This window comes from Tiliqua scincoides, chromosome 9 (genome assembly GCF_035046505.1).
Source record: "Tiliqua scincoides isolate rTilSci1 chromosome 9, rTilSci1.hap2, whole genome shotgun sequence".
NCBI lineage: Eukaryota > Metazoa > Chordata > Lepidosauria > Squamata > Scincidae > Tiliqua > Tiliqua scincoides.
Genome location: NC_089829.1, coordinates 10,127,993 through 10,139,378, shown reverse-complemented (window position 1 = coordinate 10,139,378; position 11,386 = coordinate 10,127,993). Strand labels below are relative to the sequence as shown.

The 11,386-nt window shown below is 47.0% G+C and overlaps 1 protein-coding gene across 2 annotated transcripts; it reads right to left on the bottom strand.

Annotated features, from left to right (window-relative positions):
• Positions 1-119: 119 nt before the first annotated feature.
• On the bottom strand, positions 120-11,386 carry UBXN10 (UBX domain protein 10). Of its 2 annotated transcripts, none has more exons than XM_066636888.1 (3): positions 11,330-11,386; positions 7,442-7,557; positions 120-3,774 (listed from the first exon to the last, which is right to left on the bottom strand). In XM_066636888.1, exon 3 carries the CDS (start codon positions 3,757-3,759, stop codon positions 2,881-2,883), a length of 879 nt encoding a protein of 292 aa, XP_066492985.1. In that variant the 5' UTR covers positions 3,760-3,774; positions 7,442-7,557; positions 11,330-11,386; the 3' UTR covers positions 120-2,880. The 2 variants fall into 2 exon arrangements, with proteins under 2 accessions (XP_066492985.1, XP_066492984.1); XM_066636887.1 differs by lacking the exon at positions 11,330-11,386 and adding an exon at positions 8,961-9,162.

The window sequence follows — 11,386 nt, the reverse complement described above, 5'->3', positions numbered from 1 at the left end:
GAGCTATGAGCTTTGGCCCCATCACTAACACTGGATATGGCTTAGGTGTCAAACTCATTTCATACAGTGGGCCGAATAGCATTCATGCTGCCTGCTAAGGGCCCAAAGTGATGTTATTAAGCAGATCATGACCAGAAATAAATGCAAATGACAGAACAGACAATATGCAAATCTCATATATTCAAGATGTGGGGTGCCCTTTCAGCAGTGACAGCTTACTACTGAGAGCCTGAGGGCCAAATAAAGAGCTTCTGAGGGTTGCATCCAGCCCCTGGGCCTTATGTTTGACAGCCCTGGTTTAGGGTCATTGTCCACTGCTGGCACCAAGGTTCTGCAGCGGTCACATCCTCAGTGTCTACAAATACCCTGACAAAAACTGTTTCCTCCACTGTATTATGGCCTGAACCAAAAAAGTTACACTCAACGGCTTTGGTTTAACAGCACACACAAGTTTCAGATTTATTTAAATGCAAAAAGAATACACTCCTTTTGAACAGTAACCAGTTTACTGTGTTAAGTCTGATTTTGCCCCTCGCCCTGCCTGTTCCTGGGTCGTTTGACTAGTTGGTTCCAAGGTACAGAAAAGGAGGTTACAGGGCTATCATGCCTACAGTTCCACCCCAAGGGACTCTCATCCTTCTGTGGCTTGTAAATCACTTGCTCCTCCTTGCATGGAGAGATGCAACCCCTAGTACTCGGGTACTGGCTGCCTTTCCAAAGAACATCACATTTTTTTTTAGGTCAGCATTTGTACCCCCAATATAGATGATATCTTTCAAAAAAAAATTCCTTCTGTGGAATTCAATTATGTTTACACTGAGCAGAATACGAACAGTAAAGCTCCTCGTGGACTGTCCCACTCCAAGCTCTATGGAAGGATAACATCTGGCTGTTTACCCATCTACAAAGTTCCTTGAACTTACAGAGCTCAGGGGAGAAAGGGTTTAACCTAGCCTTGCCCCTGATGTGTCTTCCTATGCACATGAAGTCCGTCATGGGGGTATTCAACATGCAACCCCCCCAACAGCCTGAAGTGGTACAGCCCAAGAAACGTTTCACCCCCTAATACATTAACTCCTCACTTCACTACCCAAGGATAGAGTCTCCCTCAGCCATGTTCTCTGCTCCAATCTTCCTACTGCCTGCTTCCAATCAAGCCTTTGGGCAAAGAAACGTGAGCAAACCAGGCTATTGCTAAGTGCTCCATACAAGGTCCTGCATTAAACACAGACAAAACCAGTGGCTAGTTTCGCCGTCTTTGCCCCTATGTGCTGTGAGCATGGGCTTTTGCACTTCTGCCACACTTCACCCTTACCTCAAAACTGCTTTCCAGTAATGACACTGCCTCAGCCTGGGAGAAGGGCTCAGAGCAGCTAGCTGTTTTTCTCCTCTTTCTACCACAAACTGTCCCACAGGGCACACACAGCTGTCAACATAAGGCGCATCGCCCCATGCTGCTCTTGGCTGCTAGCAAGCCTCCCAGTTAATGTGGTCACTGTCTTACAGCTGCTAAGAAAGAGCAGCATGGACACTTCTGCAAAAAGAGCTAGAGAGAGTGGCTCTGGCCAAAAACCCACCAGCTGCAATCAAAGCAGGGGCAGATATCCTGCAAAGCTAACCTGTCAGCGTTTTGGGGGGCACACATACCAGAGAGATGAGGCAGAAAGGCTCAAACCCTGAGCTCCACAGCCTGTGTCACAGTGTTCACTCCTGGCCTGACAACACTGCTGTAATTGAAGCCAAGGGGGATTTCCTACTGACCTCGGAGGCTAATTTGGCCATTTCACTGAGGGAAAATAACACGCTGAGGCAGACCATTTTGGCAAGCTGTCCACTTGCTGCGCTTGATCCATCTTCATATAATACTAGGTTCCAAACCCTGCCTGTGGACACAAAGTTTTTTTGTTCCATTCAATACAGATGTTAATATCATCAATGGCATTTTCATAAACAAACAGGCCCAGTTTTAATCAAACAGGTGAAAAGTGAGTAAAGCAACTTCGGAGAAAAGCCACTGCCTCATACTCATATCAAGGCAAAACTAGGTTTCATTAATAGAATACCAACTCAAAACACATGTTTGCTATCAACGTATTTCTGCTGCAAAAAAGCAAAATTTCTGTACCAGTTGCCAAACACTGAAATTCAAATTTGCACTGAAAAATTCATATTTAGCTAGTTTTTTCTGCCATAATCTTGGAAAAATACATTTGATTAAAAGTACATTAAAATCTCTAAGCAAATACAGCTTTTTTCATCAAAAGAGAGACAGAAAGTATTTGCCACTTCTGTCCATCCAATCCAGACGTTCTCTTTGCATCCTAAACTAGAGGACATAGGGGGAAAAAACACACACAAACTGCCAGGCACAGCAACTGGAAACATCTCCCACAGGATCCCCGTTGAAAGGGAACAGAAGATCCACAAACGCATGGCAACTTGGTTAAAACAGGGTCTGCTTGGGAGAACGTTCCAGATGGGCTGTGCTTGTCCATCCAGCTTACCATCCCCAGGAGAAAATCTAGGAATAGGAAATCTATTCCAATAGCCAAAGCAAAGTGGCAAATGAACCCTCCTGTTGAAAGAAAGTGAACTGGAAGTAAGATTCCCTAGCAGAGCAGATTATCTTGAAAACCACTGTGCAACTTCCCAGATGAGAAGGGACACATGGGAAGATTCAGGGGGGGGGGGGAAGAGAACTGAACTGAAACAACTTTTAAGTACAAAATGGTGTACTGCACTCTTTCCCTCTTGGATATGCAGATAAGAGCTCTGAAGAAAAGCAAGACCAGAGAAAGGCATTGGTTGGGCCTAAAGGCAACGCAGATGAAAGCCACCTCAGATGGCATTTAATGCAAAGCACAGCCCACTCTGGGGGCCCTAAAGCGTTCCCTCTTGCCTTTCCTGCTGGATGCACAGCACAGACTTGTGGGGGATTGCACACTCTTGCAAGGACCTGGTGAGGTCAGAGAAGGTCCTGCGAGGCACCTCCACCGTCTCAATACTGCAGCTTTCATACACGGTTGAGTTCTTTTGCTCTGCCACAGCAAGGACCGCTTTCAGGCTGTCTGTTGGCCTGAAGTGCCGTTCAAACCTGTGGCCTGAAGGAGACCTGATGGCCAAGAGCAACCTGGGTTCTTTATCAGAGGGCTCCTCCAAATTCAGGGTTGAAAAGGTCCCTTTTCTGGTCTGACTCAATGGCTTTGCTTCCAGTAGAAGAGGTGGGACCTGAGCATACTCCCCTCCTCCTGCTTCGTGTTTTGCCATGGGAGGGGTGGGCACCTTCCCCAGTGAAAGGTCTTTAAAGCCCTTCTCTTCCTCCTCTAGCTGGGGGCTCCCTCGGAGTTGGTCAGCCAGCATGTCCACTGCACTCTTCCTCAGATCCCTTCTGTTGATGGATGGGAGCACTCGGTACTTATTCAGAGACGAGGAGGTCCTGGTGGGCACTTGCTGCAGGAGGTCTGGCATGTCAACAGGAGATGCCTGAGCAGATCGGTGCAGCTGCTGAGATGAGGCTGCCTTCCGGCCACTGACAGTTTCTTCACAGGGCATCAACGGCTGAGGAGACAATGGCACCTGATATGAGTAGGCCTCTACGCTGTGGGAGTGATTCAAGCTCGACCTCGTACGCCCCTTGGCGGATTTTGGCCGAGCAACATGCATGGCGGTGGATTGTGGCTGCCAGGAAGAAGGCGCTGTGATGCCCAAGGAGGTCTTCTGTGTGAGTGGTGCAATGTTCAGGTGAGAGGCAGCAGCCATTGCTTTTCAGGAGACCTGTGAAAGCAAGCAGGAGACAAAAATGACAGGCGTAAGGAGGTTTGTGGCTGCTTTATTGCACCTCCCATAACACACCATGCTATGTTTCAGCCTGGCTTTCAGAGAGCTAAGAAGGAGCTAGTACAAGCCCATTCCTTCATTCAGGGAAAGAACGCAAACATGACCACTTCTTTTGTACCTTTTATACAGTACAAGCTCAATGTCTGCTCTGGGTATGGTCCAAGAGCCCAATCTCAGACATGTACCACCACCAGAGTTACTTCACAGGGCTCCACAGGTCTAGCCTGAATGACAACTGTTCCAAGAACAGTTGCTAAGCCTGCTGTCCAATTTTAAAGCACACATTCTGTGAACTTCTACAGCCAAAGCACAGTGAGTATATGTACTTCCAGGGGCTGGCAACTATTCAGACAGTGCTCTAGAAGTGCACCTTGCTGCATAAGCTGGAGAGGATATGTAAGAACCAAAGAGAAATGCAGTCCTCAAGTGCAAAGTTTCTGCCTCTTCCACATCATTTAAACAAGTTTATTTTCCTTGAGAAAGAAACTGGGCCATATTCCTTCCTCATTCCTTAATTAAAATTTGGCAGGACAATGTAGAGAAGAGATATTACTGCAGATACTCGCCTATAAGTCAATCTCACAGATAAGTCAAGGGCAGGTTTTGGGCCAAAAATCATGGAATTCTCTATGACCCTCAGATAATTCGGGGGTTAAACTTAAGGGGTGTCTGATTATAGTTTTGTCTGATTTCACCCGAGGCCAGATCCTGAAAAAAACCTACCAATAATTGTTTACCTAAGAACTGTACAGTCTATAATTTATTTAAAACATAGTAAAATAACATAAGAAACATTTTTATCCTTTTTAAATTCTGGTCTTCACCACCTTTTTGTAAACACTATCAGAGTAAGTGCACTGTAAACAACATACTAGTAAAACAGTGGTTCCCAACCTGGGGTTCATGTACCCCCAGGGGCACTCAACAGGAGTACTTGAAAAAGAATGGAATACTGGCAGAAAAAGGGAGGTCATGCTCCAGAATGCCTTGCAGGACCAGCAAGGCAGGAAGGGAGGTAGCTAGCTGGCTGTGAAAGCCCCACCAATAGCTAGTTTTTGGTCATCAATTCATGTATGAACCAGTGATTGAAAATCAGCACAGTAACAAAGCTGAAACATAATATGGAAAGTGACCAATCGCCCAGAATTTCTTAGGACACTTAGCTGCCTTGGTTCCCCAGGTCCCATCCCACCCAAGATACCCAAGAAAGAGAGAGATATAGTTAAACAATATGGTTTGACCACAGATTGAAAGTGGTGAGCAAAGAAGAGAGAGCCATGAAGAAGAAAGCCAAAGCTCTGTGCTTGTTCAATAAGGTGGGGGGGGGAAGCAATTTTGTCAGTGGAAGTGGGGGGGGGGGTCAGTCTGTGTGTGGTCCTGTATTTGAATTCTCTTCTTGAAGTCTAAAGCTGCAGTGTGAATCCCTTCCAGATATTCTCAATACTTTTCTGTTTGAGGAGACATTCAACAGTCTGGAAGGTGTAAATTTCAGATTAGTTCTAATTCTGTATCACTATTACTCAGTTATTTCTTCAACTGTCAGTCAAGGGAACAAAACCACAGCCTTAACTAACCCTGCTGGTATCACTGGGTTGTTATTAATTATTATTATTATTATTATTATTATTAACAGTATTTATATACCGCTTTTCAACTAAAGTTCACAAAACGGTTTACAGAGAAAAATCAAATAACTAAATGGCTCCCTGTCCCAAAAGGGCTCACAATCTAAAAAGATGCAAAAGAATACCAGCAGACAGCCACCAGAACAGACACTGCTGGGGTGAGGTGGGCCAGTTACTCTCCCCTTGCTAAAAAAAAGGAGCACCCACTTGAAAAAGTGCCTCTTACCCAATTAGCAGGGGTTAGATGTGTGAAATGTTGTGAACAATTATTGCAGCATTTTTACAGCCATTTCTCTCCCCCCCCCCCCCCATTTTGCCTGGATTGTAATTTTGACACTATTGTGCTAATTCTGTATTTTAGCAATTTCAGGCTTCATTTGTTAAGGAAAATAGGGGGAAAATGCTGAATTTGTCTGAACATTGCAAAAGTCATTTGCCTCTCTCACTGCTCAAACCAAACCACATCGCAGGAAGCCCAATTTATTTATATTTATACAGGTATTTATATACCGCCTTTCTTTGGTCATCAGATTTCTCCTCAGATTTTAATCCAAGGCGGTTTACACAGGCAGGCTGTTCTATGAAAGACTAGAACTATTCAATTGTAAAAATCCCTACGGGGGTTTATAACTCCTCGTTCCAGCTGGGTTCCTTCCCGGTCTGGCCTCTCTCTGGCCCTTCACCTCCCACGCTCCACTTGACAGCAACTCCTCTCTGCCACGGAGGGTCAGCTCATCAGTATATCAGCGTGTCATCAGTTCTTGGGTACTTCTGGTTGTTTCGAACTGGCAGCCTCAGATCTTCAGGCATACAAGGCGGCACCTCTACCAACTGAGCCAGACCTCCTGCCCAACTGAGCTAGTTTCCTGTCCATTCCCAAATACTGCAGAATTTCTCATCCTCACCTTTAGAGCCCTCCATGGCCTTGTTCTGTCCCACTCCCATTCACTTCACTTTCTCATCTTTCATTGCAGCCTGTGATCTTCACCCTTCCAACTCCACCACCATCAGCTGTCCTGCTTCCTCAAGCTACTCCACCCTTTATCCTCGTTATGCCTAGAACTGCCCCTAACAAAGGAAAAAAAGGCATGCCACCTCCCTAATTTCTTTTAAACTTCTCTTTGGGACCACCATTTCCATTAAGCATTTGACCCAGCCCCCTAGTACCTGTAGTCCACTGTAACTAATTACAAGATCTATGATCACATGTTCTCCCCCAATCCCAAAGGCCCACAGTCTGAAGGAGACACAAGGGAGACCACAGAGGAAAGGAAAGGAAAGGATGCACCATCCTCTGTGGTCCCTCTTGTGTCTCCTTCAGACTGTGGGGCTCAACGGTTGGGACCTGTCCCTCCACTCTCTGTAAAGCACCATGCACATGGACAGAGTTATATAAATAAGAATTTTCACACTGTGAGAAGTGTGAGAGAACAGCAACCCTTATCACTGGCCCTTCAAGGCATCTGTGCTTCTAGTGAGTCACAGGGAAAAGTGGGTAAAACCTTGCTGTTTGATGGCACACTAGTTAGCACTGCCTCCTGGGTGCTCAGGACTGGAAGGTCTGCTCAAGTCTGTAAGCAAAGGACTACCATTACAACAGAGACAGAGAAACTGACTTTTGACTGTCCGGTTTGTTCTGCAGAGAGAGGGCTCTCAGAGAGTTAGTTAGCACACTAGTTAGCACACTAGTTAGCACTGCCTCCTGGGTGCTCAGGACTGGAAGGTCTGCTCAAGTCTGTAAGCAAAGGACTACCATTACAACAGAGACAGAGAAACTGACTTTTGACTGTCCGGTTTGTTCTGCAGAGAGAGGGCTCTCAGAGAGAGGGCAGTCTACAACTGCCTCTGGAGCAGAAAACTAAGAGAACAATGGCAGCAGAATTACAAGTCAGAGACGGAAGTTTCCCAGCCCTTTTCAAAGCTGGGCACAGTGGATTCAGCTGTGTTGGCAAAGGACACATTAGGAAGCATTCACTCACATGCAGAAGATGCTCCATGGGCTCAAAAGGGCGGATGGCTCGAAAGCTCTCAAGGATCAAGAGATAGGATCTCAAATGGCAGCTGTATGGAGTCACAGACTTCCAAGTCTAAAACCCTGCAAGCAAAGACAGAAAAGACATGACATTTCTCTCTGCAAGGAGTCTGTTGAGATGGAGGCCAGAACAAGTGGCTGAGGCCACTTCTCCCCCAGCAGCTTCTGCACATCTAGCAGCTGCATGAACAAATTTATGAGCAAGAAGAAGCCTCAGTGACAAAGCATCAAAGCAAACAGGAAACAAATAGCTGAATAAAGCATCTGTACAAGCTGAACAGCAGGGTGATGAGGCTTGTCACTAACATTCCCACTTCCCCCCCCCCCCAATTAAATTCCCTGAAATAAAATTAAAATTAAACCTTCACTTTCCACATAAACAAGTAATAAAAGCCCCTACAGAAAACTGACGCAAACAATAATATCGAGTTCTGAAGGTGGAAAGCCAGGAGTGTGCATCAGTGCTTTCCAGTCCACTGCAGAGTGCCAAATACGCGACTACCTTCCTGCTGGGCAGGACAGGGCATGACCTCAGCACAATGAACTCCTGGCTTTCAGGGAATACATCTGTTCCCTTGAAGCCAAGGTAGTCAACCTGCACACGCTGAGAGAGGCTAATTGAGTGGCTAACACCTTCAGGGATGCGACAGAGGCATCCCACTCTTAGGCTGACAGTTCTGCTACTCTCACGCAGGAGACATCATTCCGGGGAAGAGGGAAACAATCCTTCTAAAGAGATCTAAAGCACGGTGGCACACACACACAGAGCTCAGCTTACTGAAGACAGGTATGTCCAGAAATGCTCACACAATGGCGCTTTTTCCAAATATCTGCCCAACCCCAGATTAAAGTTTTTCAACTGAGCACCCCTGGATTAATCTGCCCAGGACCTGCTCGCCTGTTAAGAGTGGCCACTGCTGCAGCTTCAGTAGACAGCAGCTGGGGAAACTGCCTTCCTTGTGGTGGGGCCCAGCATTGCCACACTCCTCCCTAGGCTGCTGGCCCTATACTGCATTTCTTGAAGTGAGAGACAGGCCGATGACCTTTCCGTTGGCCCACGCTTTTAATGAACTGTAGCTCTGAAGTGCTGCTGTGTTCTGTGTTGATCAACTGACTGTTTTACTACTGGATTTATGGGCTGTATTTCTTTTTTAATATGGAAAATATTTTACTGCTGAAAAGTGTCACCATTAAAATGGAGGGCTAAATGCTTCTTTTAAAAAAACTAAATACAAATTTCAAATGGTCTTTTGCCCCTAAATGCTTCTCATATTCCCTCCAACCCAAACCCAACCCTCCAAGAACAGATGCCGCCCCGCCCCCCCACACACACTCCTGCTTCCCTTGAACTGGAAAAACTACTGGCAGCAGAGCTCCGTTCATCCTCCTGCTTTGAGGCTTCAGGACACAAAAATGGGCACCAGAAACATTAAAGGGTAGCTAGACCTGACTGAGCCAACTCTTACCACAAAGGCAGAGATACCACTGCCAAGTCTCTGCCTGAGAACCGTACAGCACGTGGTTCGGCCAATTCCATACAGAAATAAGCCAGTTGCAATGAGGATGGGTGTGTTCCATTTCCTGTTTCACATGCTAAGCAACCAAAACTCCAAGGGAGCCTACAGGCAGCCTAAAGCCTTGACCAGGCGAGAAACTGGACAAACAGGTCCAAATCTAAAAACAATGAAAAAGTATATTGAAAAAGTATATTGACTCAGATTAAGAGTTTTCCCATACAGGTTTGCATTCCCAAAGTCCAGCTGGATATAGGATCTCTTTCTGTTTCTTCCCCCAGTACTACCAGTTGCTTTCAATATGGGGCAGACTTTTAAACATGGACACTGATAGCCCCCCCCCTCCTTTTTTTAAAGAAAATATTAAATACTCGATGGTTTAGAAGGGAGCTTCTAAAAATGGAATGTGGGATATCTGACACTGTTTGGTGTGTACAAACTGCAGATCTATTACAAAAGTTTCAATCAATCAAGACAGTTATACAGTAATACACACAGGTTTATCATTTGGGAGCAAAAATAATCCCTGTAGTATTTAATGTACATCCTGGCTAGTTTAAGAGGCCACTGGGCGCCCATTGTTCCCTTTCCACAACACATTGTTCCCTTTCCACAACACCTACATGTTGTACATTCACCCTCTTCTCCTTCACTCTTTCCTAAAACCATATTTTTGCAAAGCCTCCCGTGTAACCGCTACTCATCACTGCACTTACTCAAATTCATTCCCTGAGACACTCTTGATTGTGCTGCCCCTCATGAATATTTCAGATTGCAAGCATCCTAGGGCAAGAAACATTTTTTTTGTTCAGATCATGTTGCTGCCCCCTCCCCTCCCCCTTAAAGACTTATAGGGTTCCCAAGTATCAAGTAGGACTTTGGGAATGACTGGTATAAATATCATGCTATGAATTGCACGCGCACACACACACACACACACACACACACACAGAGAGAGAGAGAGAGAGCACTGTAGTGCTTAGCAGACTAAGGGTTCAATCCTATCCAACTTTCCAGCACCGGTGCAGCTGCAATGCTGTTCCCTTACCTTGTGGAGGCCTCCATAACTACCCTCCCATAACAAGATGCAGCACACACCCCATTGGCACAGCTATACCTAGGCTAGGAAGTTGGAAAGGATTTGGCCCTAAGGCCCAAATCCTAACCAACTTTCCAGTACTGGCACAGCAGTGCCAATGGGACGTGTGCCACATTCTGCAGTTGGATGTCATTCATGAAGTCCTCCTCAAAGTAAGGGAATGTTTGTCCCCTTACCTCAGAGCTGTGTTGCCGTTATGTTGGTGCTAGAACATTGGTTAGGATTGCGCCCAAACAGAATCAAGATTTGGGTTCGGTTTAAGCTCCCCACTTGGGGAATCAGAAACTGAATGGGTGACCTTGGACCCCCACTTAACCCACTTCACAGGGCTGCTGTGCGGATAAGAGAACAGTGAAGAGCCATGCAAGATCAGGACACAAGCCCATAAGAACATAAGAACAGCCCCACTGGATCAGACCATAGGCCCATCTAGTCCAGCTTCCTGTATCTCACAGCTTCCTGTATCTCACCAAATGCCCCAGGGAGCACACCAGATAACAGGAGACCTGCATCTTGGTACCCTCCCTTGCATCTGACATAGCCCATCTAGTCCAGCTTCCTGTGTCTCACCACTTGATCAACTTAAGACCATCCTGCATGGGTCAAGACCAGGACATCTCAGGAAACATCTCCTCCCATAGGAACTCCCTTCCCTTCAGGTCAGCAAGGTGAACCCTGCAGCATGCCAGATCTCCCAGAGGCTGGACTGACAGCCACAGGCACTGGGCCTTCTCTGCAGCAACACCTTCACTCTGAAAAGGGGGGGGGGCTATCAAGGAGGCTTTCCCCCCCCCGCCAGCCTTCTGGGGGGGCTGAAGACTTTCCTGTTCCAAGCCAGCCCTTTTCTTCCTAGCCGGTCTGTGGCTACGCTCTGCATTTGACTTTGAAGCAGTGCTTCCCAAACTGGTGGGTCAGGACCCACCGGTGGGTCGCGACGTGATTTTGGGTGGGTCCCCAAAGGGTGAGGGAAAGGTCAGATAATTAACTGCCTCCAGCCCTGAGACTGTTCAGAAATCAGATGCTAGAGCTGCTAACTGCCCTGCAACTAGCTCAGCTCCTGCAGTTTGCAAGGCTGTGCGTAGGGAACCCCCGTCCCCCCAGGAGGCTTCTCCAGCCACCACCAGGCCTGACACCCCCTTGAGCCGGGAGGGGAGGCTGCATCCCTCCCCAGGGACACAATGCGGGGGGTGCCCCCCCTCACACGGAGCGCCCGGCCTCTCACCTGGCCCCGGCCCCATCCAGCACCCACCCGCTGCAGGCGCCGCGCCCTCGGTGATAA

Coding starts and splice junctions, on each gene's coding strand:
- UBXN10 (XM_066636888.1), bottom strand. CDS start 3,759: ATGGCTGCTGCCTCTCACCTGAACATTGCACCACTCACACAGAAGACC.